This window comes from Bathycoccus prasinos (genome assembly GCF_002220235.1).
Source record: "Bathycoccus prasinos genomic : Chromosome_3".
Classification (NCBI taxonomy): Eukaryota; Viridiplantae; Chlorophyta; class Mamiellophyceae; order Mamiellales; family Bathycoccaceae; genus Bathycoccus; species Bathycoccus prasinos.
This window is the reverse complement of record NC_024006.1, coordinates 75,637-96,304: the sequence shown is the minus strand read 5'-3', so window position 1 is coordinate 96,304 and position 20,668 is coordinate 75,637. Positions and strand designations below refer to the sequence as shown.

Here is a 20,668-nt window from a genome sequence, read left to right as displayed (position 1 = left end):
GAGAACAGACGAAGACGAAACCAAAGATGACGAGGATGAAGCTAAAATGATGATGATCAAGGAAGTCGTCCGGGACGCGTGCGAAGAAGGCGGGTACGCGCTGAGAAGACGGAATTCTTCTTTGGGGGTGAACGAATGTACGACGACGGAAACGACGAAAGGAGGAAGAGGAGAAGGAAGCTCGTCGTACGGAGTGTCGTTGGAGGAACAGATTCTCATCCTCTCGACGTCGTCCTCAGAAATTAAATTTGACGTCGACGACTTCTTGCGACGGTTGGTGCACGAAGTGAAAGAATACGCGCGACCACCGACGTCGAATTTCCACGTCGGCGCGGCGTGTTTGACGAATCGCGGGAATATTTTCTTAGGCGTGAACGTAGAGGTGGAAAAGTGCGCTTTGAATAGGTCCGTGCACGCGGAGCAGTGCATGATTACGAACGCCATGGTTGGAATCAGGAACGCGGAGTTGGAAGAATACAGGAGGAAAGAGAAGATGAAAGGAGGCAAGAAGACGAAAGAAGAAAGAGAAAAGGAAAGGAGGAAAGAGCACGAGAGGAACAACAACAACAACAACAACAACGAGAGTAACGAGGAGGAGGAAAAAGAGAAGATTGTAAAAATTGCCATAACACACGCGCCGTGCGGACATTGTCGACAGTTTATGAACGAACTGAGAGACGCGAAGGATATTCAGATTTTATTGCCCGGCATGGCAGCGATGAGATTGGAGGAGTTGTTACCGAAAGCGTTCGGACCGTTGGATTTAGAAGTACCGGGAGACGAAGAACATCGAGAGGAGAGGATAAAACGGAGGAAAAGTGAAGGCAGCGATGCAATAGTTGTGGACGAGGAAAAAGTGCACGTTAGGACGCTGTTGTTGGATGGATGTCCGCCGAACCCGCGAGATCGGGACGGACTCGGAACCATGGAGAAGTTTTGTAAATTGCTGAGAGAAGCGTTGGAAGATGGAAGGATCCGTTTTGGGCAATTCAGTTTTGGGAATCTTGAGGAAGAAGAAAGAATTTTTGCAGCAATGGAGGAGTTGGCGCATACAATGGCGCATTCATACGCGCCATATACGGATAGTCCATGCGCTATAGCCATACCGTTGGAATACCAGCGCTCGTTGGAAGAACGCTGGAAGACCGGTGATAAACGATCCGGGATGAGGTTTTATTTTGGTGCGAGCGTGGAGTGTGCAGCGTATAACCCATCGATGACGCCAATGCACGCGATGCAAGTCGCACTTCACTGCACTCCATTTCGACCTTCTTCGTATAAAAAATCGTCGCCTGAATACGGGCACATTGGAACCAGACCACTCTTTTGGAGTCAAAGGCGATGCCCAATATCAATATACGTGTTCGGTTTTCGAGACGCAAAGATTTCGTACGCGGAAACTTTGAAGAAGGAATTCGAGGATATCGCGAGAAGAAACGATACAGATTATGCGCCACAGTTTATTGTGAAAGAAATTTTGTTCGACAGACACATGTTCAGCGTGGAAGACCCCCAAGATGTGATAGTTAGGGAATATGAGAGAATCAGGTCAATGTTTGTGGAAGTACTTGATTGGTATAGTCTATGATGTATTTGTTTTATTTCATGATTTCTTCTTGTTTTATGTTGTGTTTTCTGAGCGCTTTTGAGGAACACATTCTCTTCTCTTCTCGTCTCTTTTCTTCCTCTTATATATTATACTAATCCAGCTGGTAATCGCACAACCTTGCCACCATCCGCAAAAGACAAGACGTAGAAATAGCAAAAATCTGCCAAAATGAACGTCTGCACAATCTCTGAGACCAAAACCATGACTGGCCACAATCCGGTCGTCAACGCGGTTTTCAAGTAACTCTGTCCGTCGAAAATCTGTAAAATCCAGTGCGCGCAGCTCAAAAACCTCGCCACACCTAACGAAAACACGTAATTCGCCGTCCATCTCTCCACAACTTTCGCCGATTGCATCACGCGCAACTGCGGCAAAACGCTCACCGCTTCCAAATACACGCACGTGGCCCACAACACTCGATTCACAACCGCGTGCGACGTTTGCGGGTGCGCGATAATCGCCATTATAACGCACGGTACCAACACTTGCCACGTCATGATCGTATCCAGCGGTCTGTTGTGCGTCTCGTAATTATGCTTCAACGACCCTTTCATCGTGGACAACACCCACATCGTCGCCATTAGCGTTAAAAAATCTAAAATCGTGTGCCAGTCGTACTCCATCATGAACGAACAGTACAAGCGGATCCCTAAAAATATCGCCGTCAACTCTTGCGTTTGCATGGAAAGGCCGAGACAGGATTTTTCCCTCAACAATTTATACGCCAGAATCGCGATGCCGATGAAGTGCACGAACTCAGCCATGATGAACAAGGTGTCGTGATTGTCGATGACTAAATAGAGCAAGAGTAAAACGAACGAACACAAAGTTAAAATCAATCCAACCTTTTGCGGTTTGGAAAGAGATTTGATATACTTCTTGAACTTCATGACGTGCGCTTTGCGCTTGGCATCTTCGTACGAACCCATTATTATTATATTATTTATCGACGACTTCTTCTCTTCTTCTTCTTTAATGGAAAAACGCAAAGGGTTTGATGAAAGTTGGTCCGCCGCGCGTGAAAACAAGTGACGCGATTCTCGTCCAATTCTTTCTTTCTTTCTCGAAATAAAAAAAAAAATCGAAAAATCGATCGATCGAGAGAGAGAGCGAGAGAGAGTTGTTTTTATTTTTAACGAATACTAATATTAAATCACGCGGTGAAAAGTTTACAAATGTTTGGACTCGACAGAGTGACGATGGCGTTACCTTGCGGGTGCGTCTCGCAGGCGAGGCAGTGTGAAGTATCTTTGTCTCCTTCCGCGACGTCGCCTCTCGCGTCGGTTTCGCAAACAAACTTGGCGTCGTTGACTCTCCAGCATCGAACTATCGCGTTGCATTCGTTGGCAGCGTAGATGTATTCACCTTTTCGAGAGACGGAGACGGAGATATACGCGGTGTTGGCTATGATTTCGGACGGTATAGAGGTGGTTGGCGCGTTGAACGTGCGTTCAATCTTCCCCGTTTTCGCGTCGAAGGAAACCAACTTCATGGCGCCTCCGCAAAGAAATACCTTGTCAAACGATAAAGGGTCTCGGCACATGTCTTTGACGACGAACTCAGAGACGTGCGCTTCTTTTGATGCATCGTCACTGCTTTTATCGTCGCCGCTCTTTTTTGTCAGGAGCGGATGTTTGTGCTCTTTGAGAATCTCTGCGGTTTTCGCGTCAAACAACAAGACCAAGCCGTTCGAATACGCTGCCAAGATGAACTCTTTGTCCGTGCCACAAAATATAGCGCACTCGCACTGTTCCGTGATACCACCAGATGAAACCGTCGGGTTTACGTATTCTTTCAACGTCTTGCCAGATTTCAAACCGTGCAATCGAGCCATACCGTCGAACCCAGAGGTGAGTAATCCGTTGCCGTCGGCGGAGAATTCCATCTTTGTGATTGCGCCGTGGTGAGCGGATGGGTAAGTACGCACGCACCTCCCCGTTTGTATTCTCCATACCTTAATCACCCCGGTTGAATCCGCCGACGCCAAGGTCTCAAAATCGGGCGAGAACGCTAACGCGGTAACCTTTCCGTTTTCGTGTAATAAAAGTTCATCGTCGTTTTGGTACTTCAAATCGGTTCGTAATTTTCCGTTGGAAAATTTCCACAGCTCGACGAACCCGTCCGCGGTACCCGTGGCCACAGATAACCCATCGGGAGATATCGCAAGGCAATTGACTACTGACTTCTTACCAAATTTACCAATCGAACGTTTCTCGGCTCGAACGTAATCGTCGTTGACGTTTTTATAATCGTATTTGTTGTTATTATTCTCGCCTCCTTCGGCGTCTCTATTTTTACGCTTCTTGCCTCCCGCGGATGAATGGCTAAAGATATCCTTCAAGTTCGATCGGTCTAAAAACACATCAAAACTAGAGTTGTCGTTGCTACTTAACATGCTCTCCGAGACAAACCCGCAGTGTCTTCGCCATTTAAACGCATCCCCTAATAAATTCATCAACACGTTTGGTTTCACCGACCGCAAAGCGCTTTGCACGTCTTCCGCTATAGCTTTTCTACGTTTGAGTTTCATTTTCGTCACTTTTTCTTTAATCTCCTCCATGGAAGCACCTTTCATGGCGTTATCGTCTTTCTCCAACTTCCCAGCGTCTTTCTCGTCCACGTATAACGACATCAAAATCTCCCCTGGTAACTTTGGCATCCCAGCCAACGCTTCCAACCGTCTCATTTTACTCTTATCTTTACATCGTTTCATGGTTTCTGTTTCCCGTAATATCGCTTTCGCGACTTCCACGTCCCTTATTTCGATCATTTCCAACGCGATTTGCGTCAATATCTTCTCCAAAACGTTCTCAGAAACCGATATTATGTTTTTGTTATAAAAATGGTCCAAAACGAATTCCCACTCGCCGGCGAGAATCGATGTCGTCAATTTCGACACCGATTTCTCGGTCACAAAGTCCACGTCCATATCGGTTTCCTGCAATAAAGTTTTCGCCGTTTTATATAAGTTTTGCTCCGAGAGAAATTGGAAGACCAGTTTCAGCACGTCTTCAGAGTCCACTCGGACCAGTTCTTTTTGTTCTTCTTCTTCTTGTTCCGATGATTCCATCTTTCCAAGAAGTCTTTCTTGTGTTTTCTTTTTTGTGATGAAAATTTCTTTCGAAAAGAGCATTCAGCGCTTTTTCCTGCAGGGCACAATTCCATATGAGCTCTTGACAGCTTGATGAGAATGCAAAAAAAGTTCGTTAAAACTTACGAGAGAGTAAAAAAAAAGTGCGCGGGGTGTCGTTCTTCGGATGATGGACGAGATACCGACCATCGATCTGTCCCCGTTCGTGTTCCAAGGAGGAGGAAGAGGAGATGATGATTATAAAGGTGAAACGATTGTTGTTCTCGATGAAGCGAAGCGGAAATGCGCTGACGCGCTCGGGAAATGCTTCAAAAGGCACGGATTTTGCTACTTGGAAAACGTGGGATTGGAGAAAGAGGACATCGAGTCCGTCTTTCGAGAGGCGAAGCTGTTCTTCGAAGGTCAGTCGACGGAACACAAAGAGGGAGAGCTCGTGCAGTGGGAACCGAAGACGAACACGGGGTACGCGAAGTACCGAGCGGAGGTGTTGAACGATTTAAGACTACCAGACGAGAAGGAAACGTTCAGCGTGAGAAAGGACTCTTTGTACAAAGATCGAGACTATTTCGAAAACGTGAAAAGAAAGAAAGAGTGGAAAGAAGTCACGAAGAGGTTTTACGACAAATGCGAGAGGGCGTGCGAAAGCTTGTGCTTGGCGACGGCAGTCGCGCTTGGATTTGAGAAGGACGTGAGGTTCTTCGCGGATACCTTTCGCGAGATGGATTTGTGCACCTTGAAAATTTTGCACTCGATGCCGACGAAAACGACGGAGATAAGCGAGAAAGTTGGGAATAAAATGTCGTTGAGAGTGAGTGAACACGTGGACTTTGGGTTCGCGACGTTTCTGTTCCACGATTCGGAATCTTTAGGAAGAGGTTTACAGGTGAAAAAAGCGTCGCGGTTCGATCACGGGAGAGACAATCTCGAGGAAGGTTGGATCGATGTCGCGGCAAAGAGAGGATCGCGGGGGAACTGTTGTATTTTAAACACCGGAGCTTTACTCCAACGATGGACGGGAGATTTCTACAACGCCACGGCGCACAGAGTCATCGTTCCGGACGAGATTGCCGCAATGCAACACAGGTATTCGTGCGCGTTCTTCATGGATCCAGACGGTGAGACGGTGATTAAAACGCCCGAAGAGATTCGAGATAAGCTCATCGAACGAGGCGTAGACGTCGATAAATACCCTCCGCTGTCGTGCGCTGAGTTTTTGAAGATGAAAATAAACGAAATGGCGGTGAAACAATAATAGATGTATATGTAATACTACTAGATGTAAAATCCTACTCGTACTGTGGGTAGATGTGTAAATTTCTTCGCTGCTTTTGCCAAAAAGAAAAGTAATTTCAATTTCGGCCGCCATCAATACACACACTGACTGACACGCTTTTTATATGCAAAAGAAAACGAACGGTCTTACAGGCAACAGCTTTTCGCGTATATATATACTTCTGTACTATTTGTACCCGCATCATCATCATCATTTGTCTTTGTTCACTGTTTGTTCAACAAACGCAAATTAGTAATGTCTCGACCAGAACTGACCGCCCCGGCGGAGTATTTCTACGACGCCGCCGAGGCAAAGAAGTACACCGCCTCGTCGAGGGTGATTGAAATCCAAGAAAGATTGACGGAGAGAGCGTTGGAGTTATTAAACTTCCCGAGGGACGATGTGCCGAGATTTTTGTTAGACGTCGGGTGCGGGTCCGGCTTATCCGGGGATCGGTTAACCGAGCTCGGGCATCATTGGGTCGGGGTAGACATCTCCAGAGGGATGTTGAATCACGCGGTGGAGCGAGAAGTGGAAGGAGACGTTTTCGAGTCAGATATCGGCCACGGGGTACCGTTTCGTCCGGGAGTGTTCGACGGGTGCGTCTCTATATCCGCGATTCAGTGGTTGTGCAACGCGGATAAGAGCGAACACGACCCGAGGAAACGATTGAAAGCGTTCTTTTCGCAAACGTATAGGTGCTTGAAACGAGGCGCGAAGTGCGCGTTTCAGTTTTATCCGGAGAACGCGAGGCAGGCGGAGATGATTGCGAGTAGTGCGTTGAGAGTTGGTTTTAGCGGTGGTTTAGTCGTAGATTATCCAAACTCGACGAGAGCGAAGAAATATTTTTTGGTCTTGGCGGCTGGACCGCCGGACTCGATGCCGACGGCAAAGACGGACGAGGCGAATGACTACGCCAACGCGAAACAAGACGTCGTCGGGAGAGGAGGCGGGAAGAACAAGTTCAAACATAACAATAACAATAATAGCGAATTCGGATTAGGTGTGAAGAAGAAGAGGAAAGGAGATAAGCACGCGAGAACGATATATGTGGGCTCAAAATCACACCCGGAAGGGAAAGGGAAAGCGTGGGTGATGAAGAAGAAAAAACAGATGAGGAATCGAGGCGTCCAGGTGGCAAACGATTCTAAATATACCGGAAGGAAAAGAAAAGAGCGATTCTAAATTTCATCTAGATACTGCTGCCGTTGTACGCGTACTTTAAATATCTCATATACAAATCTTATTACATATAAAAACATCATCGTTAATCAAGTTTCTTCCTACTTAAAGCATCATGGTCATTGATATTTACTTTTAAACAGTCGGATACGCTTGTTGCGGAGAATTATCGGTCACCGCTTGATTTCGTCTCGCTTGGTTTTCGTTGCCGTAATAATTCGACGGAGGTGCGTACGCCGGTTCTCTACTCACGGGCGACATTTCCGGAACAACAGATGTTGCCGCCGCCGCGCGTGGTTGTTGCGATTGCACGCCACCACCACCACCACCTCTGTTGGCTCTACCAAACAACGCGTCTAACATGCCGCCGCTTCTCGGCTGATTCTGTTGTCTCCTCACCTCTTGCGCTGGGTTTCCCCCTTGATAAAATTGCGGTTGATTAGCCGCGTTCGAATTCTGTAGCGGCGTTAATCGCCCGTTCGCGCCGACGATGTATACCGCCTGCCCTTGCGGCGTCGTAAAGTTATTCTGCAGACCAAAATTCTGTCCTCTCCACACTCCCGCTGACGCTTGACCATATGGCGAACCGCCGCCTTGTAACTGGTTTTGACAAAGCAACATCCGCCTCCGTGATTGCTGGTACCGTAACGAAGAAAACAAACAAAACAAGGGAATAATGAATATCCACGACGACATTCGATATCGAACCCACGTGTTTTGATATTCCGATTCGCACACGATTGCTCCTCTGGTATCTACATACGTCTTCTCCTCTCCGCAATGGTCGTTCGCGCACGTCGCCCCGCACGCGTCGTACGAAAAATATTTATCCGCCTGTTTGTTATACCTCGCAGAAGGACAATCTGTTTGTGACACCCAACACCACGGTTTGCAGCACTCGTCCGTGACCGTCGTTTGATCCGCGCAGATTGCGTTTTTATCCCCCCACTCGGCGCATCGGCTGCCCAAGGAAACGCCCGAGACGAGAAACTCGTCTCCCGTGCACTCGCAACCCAACGCATTGACTGATGTTATTGGAAAAGAAAAAAGAGAACAATTTTGGAACACCAACAATGAGAACAACATTATCCAAGGATGATGATGTGTTTTAAGCGCCAAAAACCTCGTCCTCGTCCTTGTTGTCGGCGTCATTAGTACTCTCGTCATCATCAGTATTATTATTATTATTATCACGTGTGTGTGTGTGTGTGTGTGTGTGTGTTATCTTAAGATTATCTGAATAATAAATAATGTGAGTTGTGACGTCTTCACTTTATTATTTTTCTTCTACCATTGTGTAGAAGAGAAGAAAACAGCGACGACGAGAGAGGAATAAGTGTTTAACACGGGAGTATAAGTAGTATCCTCGTTAAGAAGAAGAAGAAGGAATAATAATAATAAAACTAAAATGCCGTACGCGCAACTGGTGATTGGCCCAGCCGGCTCGGGGAAGTCCACGTACGTGGAAACGATTTTCCAACACTGTTCGGCGTTAGGCCAACGCAGACATTGCATCAATTTGGACCCGGCTGCGGACCAATTTAACTACCCGGTGACGGCGGATGTGAAAGATTTAATCACCGTCGATGACGTGATGGATGAGTTGGATTTAGGACCAAACGGTGGTTTAATGTATTGCATGGAGTATTTAGAGGATAATTTGGACGATTGGTTATCCGAGGCGTTAGAAGGGTTCGGGGAAGACGACTGCGTGATTTTCGACTGTCCAGGACAGATTGAGTTGTATTCGCACCACACGTGTTTTAGGACGTTCGTGGATAAGTTGAGAGATTGGGGGTGGCAAACCGTCGCGGTGTATATATTAGATTCGACATTTATCACGGACGGGGCGAAGTTTATCGCTGGGTGTTTGCAAGCGCAGTCGGCGATGATGCTGTTAGAGTTGCCGCACGTCAACGTTTTGTCGAAAGCGGATTTGTTGGAGGATCAAAGCGTTTTAGAGCCGTATCTGTGGCCAGATCACAGTCGATTAGCGGAGGAGTTAAACGAGAGCATGCCGAGCGAGTATAGAAAGCTGAACACTATGTTAGCGCAATTGATGGATGATTATTCGTTGATTGCGTTTGCAAAATTGGACATCAGCGACGAGGAGTGCGTGGCGGACGTGTTGTATCGCGTAGATAACGCGATTCAGTTCGGGGAAGACGCGGACGTGAAAACGAGCAGAGATTTAGAATTGGGGGACGAGCAAAGTGGGCAGTTACCGGAAGGGTACTACGATTAGATGAATGTGTTTAGACAGCTGCGAGTGCGCGTAATAACTAATATTTTTTACAAGCAAAACTCTACCTAAAGTACAATACAAAACTACTTCAATTACCGCCGTGGTATCGCCGCGAGAGTTGGTTTCTGTATTTCAAAAACTCAACATCGCCGTTTCGTTCTTCTTGTTCAGCCATACCTAAACCACGTTTCGAACCTCGACTGGCGTTGAACTTTTCCTCCATTTCCTCCGCGCTTTCATTCGTTCCACCTCTTCTTACGCGGTGCCTTCGGATTTCCCGCAACTCTTCGATGTCTTCCTCGTTTTCGTTGGCGTTTCGATACAAAAACTTGTTGTTGCTGTTGTCGCTATCACCATATTTATTCGTCGTTGCGCGATCCAACTCGTATTCAAACAATTCCATTCGTTTTTCGAAATACTTTTCCACTATTTTTGATTTCTTTTGCATCATCTCTTCGTTCACGTTCTTCGGCGCGGTTAACAGGTCGATGGCGTTGTACGTACCGTTTTGAAATCCAGCGTTGGCTATGCGAGTATTTTGCGGGATGTTTCCGACGATATTATCGAACAAAGTAGTGTCTTCAACGTATTCTAATTTTGTTTCTTTTTCTGCCATCATAAGTTTCTGCGCTCTCAGCTTTGCCTCTTCAATCTGCTCTTGGATTTTATCTGTCGTAGTGGTTGTTACCCGTGGTTGCACGACTTTTACACTTTTACTAGGTCTTCCCATTTTACTCTCTAACAATAGCTTGTACATCCTATATTCGTTAGAATTGAGATCGTCGAGCCACCAAAACATATCCAATGACTTCTGTCTCGTCAGCTGTTCAAACTCTGCGCCGTTCTTCGCGACGTATTCGCTCAACTTTTCGATATGGTGTTGCGTTTCCAACGGAATTTTAATCGATGTGAAATTTTGTTGTTGTTGATGAAATTGTTGTTGGTGTTGTTGTTGTTGATAATAATAAGATGCCGAAGCAGATGATGCTAAAAGAAGAGGAGGAGGAGGAGGAGGAGGAGGAGGAGAAAGTGATGGTGGTGGTGGTACTCTTTGTACCACTCTCTTCCCCACCGTGCCGCCGCCGACGCCGTTGTTCCTGTTCTCCATGTGTGTTATTATTATGAAGAAAGTTTGTTGAAACAGTTGCAACTTCATAAATTGACGCGAAGATATCTAAGCACGAGATACGATCACACACATGCGCGGCGGCCTTGTATCGTCGTCGTCGTCGTTAGTACTCTCGAGAAGCAACAGCAACAACACCATCAACACGATACACCAACTAAAAAGAGCATCAACCGCACAGAGAGCAACGAAGACAAAGAAGAAAAACGTCATCATGGCAGGTCCTCCGTTACCGTCCAAATCCATCGCGCACATTTACAAAGGCGTTCCATGCTCTGGGGAACCGACGACTTTATCGTTTTGGATCGATTACGCGTGCCCATTCAGCGCGAGATTGTTCAAACGCATGTACGAGGACGTCATGCCTCATTACGCCGGCTTGAACATCCGCTTTGAGTTCTATCATCAAGTGCAGCCTTGGCATGTCGCGTCTGGCATCATGCACGAGACGTCGTTAGCTGTGGCGGAAGTGTGCGGCGAAGAGGCGTTTTGGCAATTTTCGAAGGAGTTGTTCGAGAAGCGAGAGAGTTTTACGGATATTTACACGTTCGACGCGACGAGGCACGAATTGACGGAAGATATCTTGAACCAGTGCTTACTCGGTCAAAGCGAAGAGGATTTCGAGAAGGTCAGAAAGTACGCCAGACTGAATAAAGAGACGGAAGATAAAAACGGTGGAACTTTAGTCACGCAACAAATGAAATTCCACATCAAGTTGGGAAGACAGTTGGGCATTCACGTGTCGCCGACGTGTTGTTTGAACGGCTTAGTCTGCGATACGAGTTCGTCGTGGACTTTAAAAGAATGGAAAGCATTTTTGGATCCGTACGTGAGGAATACCCCATAGCAATAATACAATACCTAGGTAAGCACCAGCATTATCATTCACTGTTCCGAGTCCTCGCTTTCCTCCTTTCTCGATTCCTCCAAAGCGTCTTCCAACGAAATGTCAAAATACCTATTCTTCAACTTTTTAAACCCGAGCAAGGTCAATCCAACCCCGTTGGCAGCGTACACGAACGTCGCCAAATACACCAAACCTTCCACGATCGTTCGAACTGTTATAGAAATCTGTCTCGCGGTATACGATTCCGGCAAACTCGAGTTATCGAACCCGGTGGATATTTTACTCGCGAAGATGTACAAACCCGCAGATATCGCGATCCCGGTGATACCGCCCGTAAACGCTTGACTCGCGTTTAATTTTTTATCCTTCAATTTCCTCTCCTCTTCTCGTTCCTTTAACTCCTCCGGACTCAACTGATTCGCCACTCGAAACGTTTGAGCGCGTTTCCCTCTCTTTTTAACCACTCTCCAAAAATACCATCCACAAAACGCGGTGAAGAGAAACCCGAACAGATTTTGCAACGGCGTCGCCTCTTCTGTTGGGACGCCCATTTGCCAGTCTGGGTTCGCGTACACGTCCGCGTACGCTTCGTTACACGCGGATTGAAAATACGAAAACGAGCTCAATGAAACGACGCTCAGTTTTGAGAGAAGAAGAGTATTACTATTCTCATCATCGTCTGAATCGTCGTCGTCGAAAGCGGCGAAATCTTCTTCTTTAGCATCATCCAATAATTCTGTTTTGCTGCTCTTCATTTCTATTCTTCTACTACTCCTACTCCTACTACTAATCCTCACAGCATTGCTACGTATTCTCCCGGGTCTTCTTCTTCCATCAAAACTACAAACGGTCGTCGGCGTCGTCGTCGTTTTGCTCGTCGCTCTTCTCATCATCATCGACGACGACGACGAGGACACAAGAAAACTCGCACTCGCTCTCATCTCTCTTTTTGTTCTTTTTCTTCTTCTTTTGAGGAGGATGGAGGAAAAGTTGGTTTTTTTTAGAGGAAGGAATTTTCAGTCAGCTTTCTCAATTTATTTCACACAACACTTTATATACAAAGAGTCGTCGTACACACACACGATCAAATAAATCTGCGCTTTCGCGTTTGAAAGTCTGTTCCTTTTTCTTGTACTCGTCGTCGCGTTTTAAAGCGAGCTAAAGAGAATCACAGTATCATCACAATTTCATCAGCATCAGAAAAGCAGCAATATCATCTCATGTCGAGAGGAGGAGGAGGAGGCAACAACAACAACAACAACAACACAATCTTCGTCGGGAACCTCCCACTCGACATTCGCGAACGAGAGTTGGACGATTTGTTTTATAAATACGGACGCATAGTGCACATTAAAATGCCGAGATGTAACCACCCGCCGGCGTTTGCGTTTATCGAGTTTGAAGATAAACGAGACGCGGAGGACGCGCAGTATTATCGAGACGGGTACGAATTCGATGGGAATCGATTGAGAGTGGAGATTAGTAAAGGGTCGTCTGGTGGTGGTGGCTTTGGTGGCACGAGAGATGACCGGGGAGGAGGAGAAAGAGGAGGAAGAGGAGGAGGCCGGTTCGGCGGCAGCGCAGACGAGAGAGGAGGAGGAAGAGGAGGAAGAGGGTCGTTCGAACGCCCGAGACGGACGGAGTTTTGCGTCGTGGTGAGAAATTTACCACCTCGCGCGAGCTGGCAAGACTTGAAAGACTTCTTTAGAAGAAGCGGGAAAGTGACGTACGCGAATGCGTTCATCGATTCAAACACGGGAGAGCAAATCGGCGAGGTAGATTTCGAATATTTAACCGATGCCGAGAACGCGTGCGACGATTGCGACGGGATTGAATTTGAAAATAGATTTGGCGTTTCGAAGATCCAGTGCGATTTGAAGAGTTTTAAGAAAGAAGGAGGAGGTGGGAAAAGAAGGTATTCGAACGACGAAGACGATTATAGAAACAACAACAACATTAACAGCAAAAAGGAGAGTAGCGGTAAGAAACGAGGTCGCTCGCGATCGAGAAGTTTATCCCGCTCTCGGTCTCTCTCACCTGAAGAAAAAAGGCGCAGAAGCGATACTCATCGTCGCGGTAGGAGTCGCAGCCGCAGTCCTCAGCCTCCCCTTCCTCCTCCTCGCGGCGGCGGCGGGAGAGAGAGAGACGACGACTATAAAAAAAAGAGTAGCCGAGGTCGCTCGTATTCTCGATCTCGTTCGCCGTCTCCTCCTCCCCAAAAAGGCAGAGGTGGTTTTCGATCGTCACCTAGAGATGTAGATTAAAATACATACGTATGCGCACAGTTATAAAGTCAATCATCATTCGTTTCTTTCTATTTTTTCATGCATAAAAATGATGAATGAATTCTTCAAAAACCATCCATCATGTTGCGGGGCAACACCCACAGTCGTGGAACGTTGTTCCCCGGCGTCGGAGCGACTGGTGGTGGTGGTGGTAAATCAATCAGAATCAAACAACAACAAAGATACAAAAAATGGATCAAAAAACGACGCGTTCGTGTTATACTCCTTCTCGTGGTCCTTCTCAGCGCGTGTTCGTTCTTCTTGAACAACGCGTTCCATGGAATCTTAAATCGACAAAACGACGAGAACGAGAAATCGATGAGAAAAGTAAACTCGCACTACGCGAAAGTCGATCGACACTCTCGCCGAGAGAGGAAACAAATGCAAAGAGAGGATCATTTGAGCAAGATTTTCGGGTTAATCATCGAAGAGGACGACCTCGAGAATAACAAAGACTCCTCGTCGTCGTCGTCGTTAAAAGCCGACTTTCGTGGTGGTGGTTTTGAACAACAACAACGAAAAAGTCTGAGCAAGTTGGCTTTTGGACAATATCAGATGCAACAAAAGCGACTGTTCCCGGGCGAAGGGATTAAAGTTTTCCGAGAACGGATTTTCGATCCTCTTCTGCATGGATTAGAATACGCGCACATGGGCACCATAATCGCAAACTCGGGTGAAAACGGAAAAGGAATTTCAGTCGCGTTTCAAACCGCGCCGGATATCGAGGGCGGGTTCGACCAAACCGTGCGAGTGATGACGAAAAAGAACGGGAAGACGACGAAGAGTACGTTTGTCGTGTATAACGAGACGGAGGACGGTGGTCTTGGTAGTAGCAGTGGTAGTAATAGTAGTAGTAATAGAAGAAAATTAGCGGATACTGCGTGGGTTTTAGAGAAGCCTTTACCGGCACCGGCGGTTGGTGAGAAAAGCGCGGCGACGAAAATTGGAGGAGAAACTTTACAACCGAGGACGTATTCGAACGGATTATGGGCGCCGGTGTTACATCGAGACGAGAAAACAAAAACGGAGTATCTCTTTTACGCGGAGACGCCGCCGAGATGTTTGCGACCGAGAATCTTAGCGCAAGAGTTTCCAATCGTGCGAAAGGCGATACCGAAGAGATGGATTATTGGTGGTGATATCAAAGTGCGAACGAGAAGTTTCGCCGACGGCTCCGGGACAGAGGATGAAAACGGAAACGATGATGGAGTGGGGGATTTGAAAGAATGGAGCAAAGCGAAAACGGTATATCGCATGACCACGGATAACGTCGCCATTCCGAAAGTAATCGCGAATAAATTGACGGTTGTTACATTAGATAACGCCGAAGAAGTTTGGCTCTTACCGTTCTGGCGACAGAGAAGTCCACACACGTGTTCCACGGCGAGAGGTGTTCGCAACGCGGCGGGCGTTTTGCGATCGACCGATAAAGGTGAAACGTGGAAAGCAAACGGTGCGATTCAGTTTCAAACTGGTGCAAAAGGCCGATGGGTTATTGAAGGTTCTATATTTGAAAGCGGCGAAAATCATCATTTGACTATGCTCATGCGTTCGACCGAAGGCGTCGCGTTTAAATCCATCAGTAGTGATTTGGGTGTCACGTGGTCAGCGCCGTTGCCTTCAGCGCTCGTCAATCCAGACTCTAAATTAAACACGATTGTCAATCGGAAAACGAAACGGCTCTACGTCGCGTTTAACGACGAAACCATTGCAATGACTGCGAGCGAGGGTGGTGCGGATGCCATCAAAGGCACTTCGGAGGATAAAGAGCAAACGGCGGGCGGTAAGAAACGCGACGAATTGGTCATCGCGCACTCTGACGACGACGGCGAAAATCTTTACATATTCGCGCGAATCGACGAAGGTGTCACACCTCCTGGTGTGATGATCCACTATCCAACCATGGCGTTTTACGACGATCAAGAGTTATTCGTGACGTACTCCATATCGTATAACAACGCGACCAATTTCGTGGAAAAGCCAAGACGCGACGGCATTTGGTTAGCGCGCATGACGCCGCCAAAAACTATCGACGAAACGAAACCGAGACGTAGTTTGAAAACGATATTATTAGATAATGGTGTTGGTAGTAGTAGCAATAGTGCTTTGTAGTAGTGGACAGTATTAGATCTAATAAAACTATTAATAACTAACGCTCCTCTCTCTCACTTATCCTTCTTCTCCAACGACTGCTCGTACTCGGCGACTAACTGCTCGACCATGTTCAAGTACGAAGTCTCCGCGAAGACCCCGTCCGTATACACGTACTCCGCGACGTTCACTACTTTCGTCACTCTTCCTCTCGTGGTTGGTAAAATCACCACCCCGTCTTTCGTCTTCACTTTCTTTTCTTTGTCCATCTTCTTCGCCACTCCGTTTGACAACAGTTCCCGCGAGACGAGCTCTAACGTCAAGTTTTGCGAGAACCGCATGTGGTGTATTCTCGCGCACACTTTGTGCCCTATTAACGCTGCGTTCGTGCTAATGCTAGTCTTTTTCTTCCCATCCTTCTCATCCTCTTCTTGTTTCTCTTCCTCTTCGTCGTCCTCTTCGTCGTCGTCGTCGTAAAACTCCCCCCAAAGCAAAACCCCTCGTTCGCAAAACAGAATGAACGCGGTCAAAATCACGTTCGTAATCACGTACCCACACACGCACAGAAACGTCAACCGTTGCAAAAAAGGATCCTCGTGAAACTTCACGTCGTATCCACCTTTCCTCTTCAAATATACCGGGTATAACTGCGCGACAAACGCGAACACACACGCCACGCTCCCGATGAAGATTTTCGTGTTTGAAACCGAGTGCGTTTCTTTAATCTTTTCCGTGTGTAATAAACCGTCGCAAAACATCTCCTCGTACGCGCGTTTGATGGCGTTTAAATCGTCCAGGTTGGAGATTTTAATCGGTGCTCTGTGTTCTTCTTCTTCTTCTTCGGAATCAGAGTCGTCGTCGTCGGATCTCTCTTCTTCGTCTTCTTTTGTCTTCTTCTTTGTCTTCTTCTTCTTCTCATCATCATCATCAGTTGTAGTAGGAGCACCTTCCCCCATGATGATGATGTGATTGACAATTGATCTGTGATTTTAGTGAAAAAATGACGAGAAAGAAAAAAAAGAAAAGAAAATCAAGAAGAGACAAAAAGTCGTCCAACCAAAAAAGTGTCACAAAACACAAACGATAAAAAGATGAGTTTAAGAAGAACTCGGACGAGAGGAGGAGAAGGAGAAGGAGGAGGAGAAGGAGACCGACGACGACGAAGCCGGCGGCGGCGTTCTTCTTCTCCGGATGTGAAGGAAGAGAAGAAGAGAAAGAAGGTGAAGAAGGAAGAAGAGACGAATGGCGAGGAAGAAAACAAAACAAAACCAGAAGACTTGGATTCAAAAAGAGGACATCAACAACTTCATCTTCATCAACAACAGAAACGACATAATAATACCAACAATGGATTTACAGTCACCGTCCCGAACAAGCGCGTGGTATCTATTGTCTACCCAGGGTACGATTGCATGAACCACATCCCAGAAATCATCGAGAAGTTTGGTGGTAAAGGACAGCTGATGAAGGCGTGCGAGATAGGGAAGAGAGAGAGCGCGACGGTAACGAATACGAGCGCGACTGTTACGAGGATGATGATGGATGGCAAAAGCAGCGATGGTGGAGGAGGAGGAGGGAAGGACGAAAACAAAGACGATGGACTCGTTTCGACGGGGACGAAGGCATTGGAGATGAAATTTCGGGAGAAGGACGCGTTGGCGCTGCCGATATACGGGGAGAAGTTGGATGCGAAAACGCTCGTTTTGAGAGTGTTTAAATCTTCCTCTTCTTCTTCAGGGAAGAATAGTAAAAATGGCGTGCAAGTGGACGCGTTTGCTCGATGTACGAAACAAATCGAGTTCCGCGGTCTCGCGGATTTTCAATACTGCTCGACGCTCACCGAACGAGAAGAGGAAGAGGAGTTGAGAAAGAAAATGAAAACGAGAAAGCGGATATTCGCGAGCGATGAGAGTATGAATAGAAGGAAAAGTAGTCGAGTGGAAGATAAGATGGAGTTCGTGGTGAACGAGGACGAAATTCGCGCGCCGACGGGAGACGCGGAGGATCCGTTCATGTTACGATTGAAGTCCAAAGCCATGAGTAGAAATAAGGAAAGTAGAGGCATAGAAGGAAAGAAGGAGAATGAAGTGAAAAAATTAGTCGTCCCTGGGGAGTTTAAGCTAGTACCGCCGGTATATTGTAAAGAGGACGTGCCGGTAGATTACTTCGAAGATGGAGAAACGAGAAAGTACAGAGAGGAATTGACGTTTATGCCGCAAGGAAATAACGAAATTTTAGTCGATTTCGCAGACGCCACGGTACCGCAAGTTTTACCAAGGAACGTCGAAGCAGACGAACAACGACCGGTGTGGTATAAGAGTTTAGTCAAATTGTTCAAGGAACGACCGGTGTGGTCGCCGAGAGGGTTACAAGAGAAACTTCGGTCGATTGTCCCGGCGCACATAAGCGTCGACGCGAAACAAACTCGCGCGGAATTGCGAGAGATGGCGTATAAGTTCAACAATGGTCCGTTTCGTAAACTCTGGATTTTACGAGGTTTTGATCCGAGATTGTCAAAGAATAACGTCAGGTATCAACTGTATGAGATTAAATTGCCAAACTCGTGGTACAACAAGAAAGACTCGACGTTATTTCCGAAGGTTCAAAAATCGATTCAACAATCGAGGACGCATTTGGATTACCATGAATTTCGCGCGTTGCCGAAAACCAGATTTCCGATTTTCTTCATGGACGATGTCATTTTACCGAGCGTCAAGCGAGAGTTTCGTATGATTGCAGAGAACAAAGACGAAGAGAAAGTCGACGCGACTGGTGTGTACGCGCACGGTCAAACGGAATACGGTCCCGATGGCACGGCGATCATTTCCGGGTGTTCCGAAAAATTTGGTTTCCTCTCCAGACAGGCGAGGACGACAATTTCTGAGCGCATAGGCATTGCCTATTTGAACGTTTTGAATGGCAAAGATCCAATTGCGGAAGATAACGTGTGGGTACAAGCGGAAGAGAAAATACACGCCGCGAAGCAAAAGAGACTCAAAGAGAAAGAACAGTTGGCGGAGGAAGAAGCATTGGCCATCGCCGCGGCGTTAGCGACTGGGCGACAACGCAACAGGAAAAAGCAAAAGAAACCGGAAGTGGAATTGACGATAAGAAACTCGACGGCGCCTATACACGTGACAAGTACGAACATACCCACATATTTAGGTCCTGGCGGCTCGAACGTTATGGCTCTTTCACCCGGTGAGGACGGTTTTGCTGCTCTGAATGCCATCTTGGAACGAAAAATGCGGGAAGCGCCGACAAAGACAACGGAGGATAAAGAGGAAGAGGAAGTGAAGGAAGAAGAAGAAGAGGAGGAAGAAGAGAAAGAGGAGGAGAAGGAAGAAGAGGAAGAGGAGAAAAAAGAAGAAGAAGAAGAAGAAGAGCCACCTGTGGTTGCAGAAGAAGAAGAAGCTTTTGAAATTTTCGATAGCGACTAGCAGATTAGTAAATAGAACGCATGCAATTTGTAATAAAGTAGAAGTTTGAAACAGAACTCACGTTTTTTTACGCTAGAACACCGACTCGTTGACCGAAATTGATTGAAATCGCTATCGCGTAAGTCAGGCTAGCCACGCCGATTGGCTCCGAATCTGGCAATACAGTTCCGTCTGGTAAATTGAAAGGATCTACATCTACTTTTGACGTGTTACTAAAATGCGCTTTAGCGACTCTGTCGGCATTGAGTTGATCGATTATACTTGTCGCCGCTTTCAGTTTCTCTGTCGTGTCTTGAATGTCAAACGCTAGCTTATCACCGGGAGAATAAGAGGCGCCAACTGCAGAAGAAAACGAAGCTCCAACGCCGCTCCGTCTTCTCTGCAAATATCCAGACCATACATTTCTTTGACCCGCGCGAAATAACTGTGCGTTCTCTAAAGCAGAGTAACCTTTTCCAGGTATCAACACGTTGACTCTCGCGATATTCAACTCGAAACTTAAAACCAGGGACGGATCGATTATGACTGATTGCAAGCTCTGAAGAAACTCGTCTCGAACGCTAAAGGGTAAATTGCTCAGAAACATCGGCGCTAAAGCGTGCATCATTGTCCGTTCGGCATCATCTTCGTCATCTCCTTCTGCAACAATATCATCATCAAAGAGCAATTTTCTACTGTTCGTACTTGTTTCTCTCTTTTTTCTTTCAATCACGGAGGCAAACTTTGTCGCGTTCATCGTTCTCGATGCGCTCGCAGCATACGCGCCTTCTTTCAAATTAACGCCAAGTAATTTCCTTCGCCTTCTTTTCTTTCTAAAATCGAAGTTTAGTTCTTCGAATACCTGATTAATCGCCGCCGCCGCCGAGGATGTCACCTCGTACCCGATACCGTATATTTGGCCCGCGCCGATGCCAGATGCTACGGTTCCTCTGCTCGCGAAGGTCTCAATATCAAACGTCAACCCGTCTAACACGCTCCACTCGGACGCCACCGCGTTCGTTTTCGCCACCGATCTCGAAAACACAGTCGCCGTGGCTGCCAAATACGCCCAGAATATGTTCGTAAATCGAACAAACGCAAAGTTTGAGCTCAGCACGGAAACCAAAGCTTTCGTGACTGTTTGATCGTCGTTATTCTCAGAATCATCGTCGTCGTCGCGCTGTTGCAAGTACAAGAGCACCAATCTCAGTAACGTCGTCGGTTGAAATAAAGCGTTCGCGACCATTCAATGATGAGGATGAGGATGAGGATGAGGATGAGGATGAGGATGATAGGGGGGTGAGAAAAAAAAAGCGAGCGTTTTTGCCGTTAATAAATTTGGAGTGTGTGAAAAAGAAGAAAAAGAAGAAGAAAAAGAAGGAAGCCGCCAAAAGAAAAACAACAACACAGAGCAACACATCTTTGATTGCGTGAGAAGAAGAAGAAGAAGAAGAGCATAAACTGAAAAACTAATACTACTACTACGAATAGTGCTGCTGC

The 20,668-nt window shown here is 46.8% G+C and overlaps 15 protein-coding genes across 15 annotated transcripts; 8 read left to right on the top strand and 7 right to left on the bottom strand.

Moving 5' to 3' along the window:
* Positions 1–46: 46 nt before the first annotated feature.
* Bathy03g00570 (cytidine deaminase) lies at positions 47–1,588 on the top strand (the record flags this gene model as incomplete). The annotated part of the gene is made up of 1 exon (XM_007513912.1): positions 47–1,588. One exon carries the CDS (start codon positions 47–49, stop codon positions 1,586–1,588), a length of 1,542 nt encoding a protein of 513 aa, XP_007513974.1.
* Positions 1,589–1,695: 107 nt separating this feature from the next.
* Positions 1,696–2,538, bottom strand: Bathy03g00560 (predicted protein; the record flags this gene model as incomplete). Its single annotated transcript, XM_007513942.1, has 1 exon — positions 1,696–2,538. One exon carries the CDS (start codon positions 2,536–2,538, stop codon positions 1,696–1,698), a length of 843 nt encoding a protein of 280 aa, XP_007514004.1.
* Positions 2,539–2,762: 224 nt separating this feature from the next.
* On the bottom strand, positions 2,763–4,679 carry Bathy03g00550 (WD40 repeat-containing protein SMU1; the record flags this gene model as incomplete). Its single annotated transcript, XM_007514074.1, has 1 exon — positions 2,763–4,679. One exon carries the CDS (start codon positions 4,677–4,679, stop codon positions 2,763–2,765), a length of 1,917 nt encoding a protein of 638 aa, XP_007514136.1.
* Positions 4,680–4,869: 190 nt separating this feature from the next.
* On the top strand, positions 4,870–5,952 carry Bathy03g00540 (predicted protein; the record flags this gene model as incomplete). The annotated part of the gene is made up of 1 exon (XM_007514180.1): positions 4,870–5,952. One exon carries the CDS (start codon positions 4,870–4,872, stop codon positions 5,950–5,952), a length of 1,083 nt encoding a protein of 360 aa, XP_007514242.1.
* A 276-nt stretch (positions 5,953–6,228) lies between these two features.
* Bathy03g00530 (predicted protein) lies at positions 6,229–7,158 on the top strand (the record flags this gene model as incomplete). The annotated part of the gene is made up of 1 exon (XM_007514291.1): positions 6,229–7,158. The coding sequence occupies one exon, from the start codon at positions 6,229–6,231 to the stop codon at positions 7,156–7,158; it is 930 nt and encodes a 309-aa protein (XP_007514353.1).
* Positions 7,159–7,290: 132 nt separating this feature from the next.
* Bathy03g00520 (unknown protein) lies at positions 7,291–8,241 on the bottom strand (the record flags this gene model as incomplete). The annotated part of the gene is made up of 1 exon (XM_007514060.1): positions 7,291–8,241. The coding sequence occupies one exon, from the start codon at positions 8,239–8,241 to the stop codon at positions 7,291–7,293; it is 951 nt and encodes a 316-aa protein (XP_007514122.1).
* Positions 8,242–8,563: 322 nt separating this feature from the next.
* Positions 8,564–9,400, top strand: Bathy03g00510 (predicted protein; the record flags this gene model as incomplete). The annotated part of the gene is made up of 1 exon (XM_007514279.1): positions 8,564–9,400. One exon carries the CDS (start codon positions 8,564–8,566, stop codon positions 9,398–9,400), a length of 837 nt encoding a protein of 278 aa, XP_007514341.1.
* An 88-nt stretch (positions 9,401–9,488) lies between these two features.
* Positions 9,489–10,508, bottom strand: Bathy03g00500 (unknown protein; the record flags this gene model as incomplete). The annotated part of the gene is made up of 1 exon (XM_007514338.1): positions 9,489–10,508. One exon carries the CDS (start codon positions 10,506–10,508, stop codon positions 9,489–9,491), a length of 1,020 nt encoding a protein of 339 aa, XP_007514400.1.
* A 91-nt stretch (positions 10,509–10,599) lies between these two features.
* Positions 10,600–11,373, top strand: Bathy03g00490 (conserved hypothetical protein; the record flags this gene model as incomplete). Its single annotated transcript, XM_007514019.1, has 1 exon — positions 10,600–11,373. The coding sequence occupies one exon, from the start codon at positions 10,600–10,602 to the stop codon at positions 11,371–11,373; it is 774 nt and encodes a 257-aa protein (XP_007514081.1).
* A 102-nt stretch (positions 11,374–11,475) lies between these two features.
* Bathy03g00480 (predicted protein) lies at positions 11,476–12,128 on the bottom strand (the record flags this gene model as incomplete). Its single annotated transcript, XM_007514007.1, has 2 exons — positions 11,476–11,484; positions 11,526–12,128. The coding sequence occupies 2 exons, from the start codon at positions 12,126–12,128 to the stop codon at positions 11,476–11,478; spliced, it is 612 nt and encodes a 203-aa protein (XP_007514069.1).
* A 465-nt stretch (positions 12,129–12,593) lies between these two features.
* On the top strand, positions 12,594–13,637 carry Bathy03g00470 (predicted protein; the record flags this gene model as incomplete). The annotated part of the gene is made up of 1 exon (XM_007514250.1): positions 12,594–13,637. One exon carries the CDS (start codon positions 12,594–12,596, stop codon positions 13,635–13,637), a length of 1,044 nt encoding a protein of 347 aa, XP_007514312.1.
* Positions 13,638–13,739: 102 nt separating this feature from the next.
* Positions 13,740–15,770, top strand: Bathy03g00460 (hypothetical protein CHLNCDRAFT_134209; the record flags this gene model as incomplete). Its single annotated transcript, XM_007513941.1, has 1 exon — positions 13,740–15,770. The coding sequence occupies one exon, from the start codon at positions 13,740–13,742 to the stop codon at positions 15,768–15,770; it is 2,031 nt and encodes a 676-aa protein (XP_007514003.1).
* A 53-nt stretch (positions 15,771–15,823) lies between these two features.
* Bathy03g00450 (unknown protein) lies at positions 15,824–16,705 on the bottom strand (the record flags this gene model as incomplete). The annotated part of the gene is made up of 1 exon (XM_007514344.1): positions 15,824–16,705. One exon carries the CDS (start codon positions 16,703–16,705, stop codon positions 15,824–15,826), a length of 882 nt encoding a protein of 293 aa, XP_007514406.1.
* A 135-nt stretch (positions 16,706–16,840) lies between these two features.
* Bathy03g00440 (predicted protein) lies at positions 16,841–19,189 on the top strand (the record flags this gene model as incomplete). The annotated part of the gene is made up of 1 exon (XM_007513978.1): positions 16,841–19,189. One exon carries the CDS (start codon positions 16,841–16,843, stop codon positions 19,187–19,189), a length of 2,349 nt encoding a protein of 782 aa, XP_007514040.1.
* Positions 19,190–19,256: 67 nt separating this feature from the next.
* Bathy03g00430 (unknown protein) lies at positions 19,257–20,414 on the bottom strand (the record flags this gene model as incomplete). Its single annotated transcript, XM_007514051.1, has 1 exon — positions 19,257–20,414. The coding sequence occupies one exon, from the start codon at positions 20,412–20,414 to the stop codon at positions 19,257–19,259; it is 1,158 nt and encodes a 385-aa protein (XP_007514113.1).
* Between the last annotated feature and the right edge of the window lie 254 nt (positions 20,415–20,668).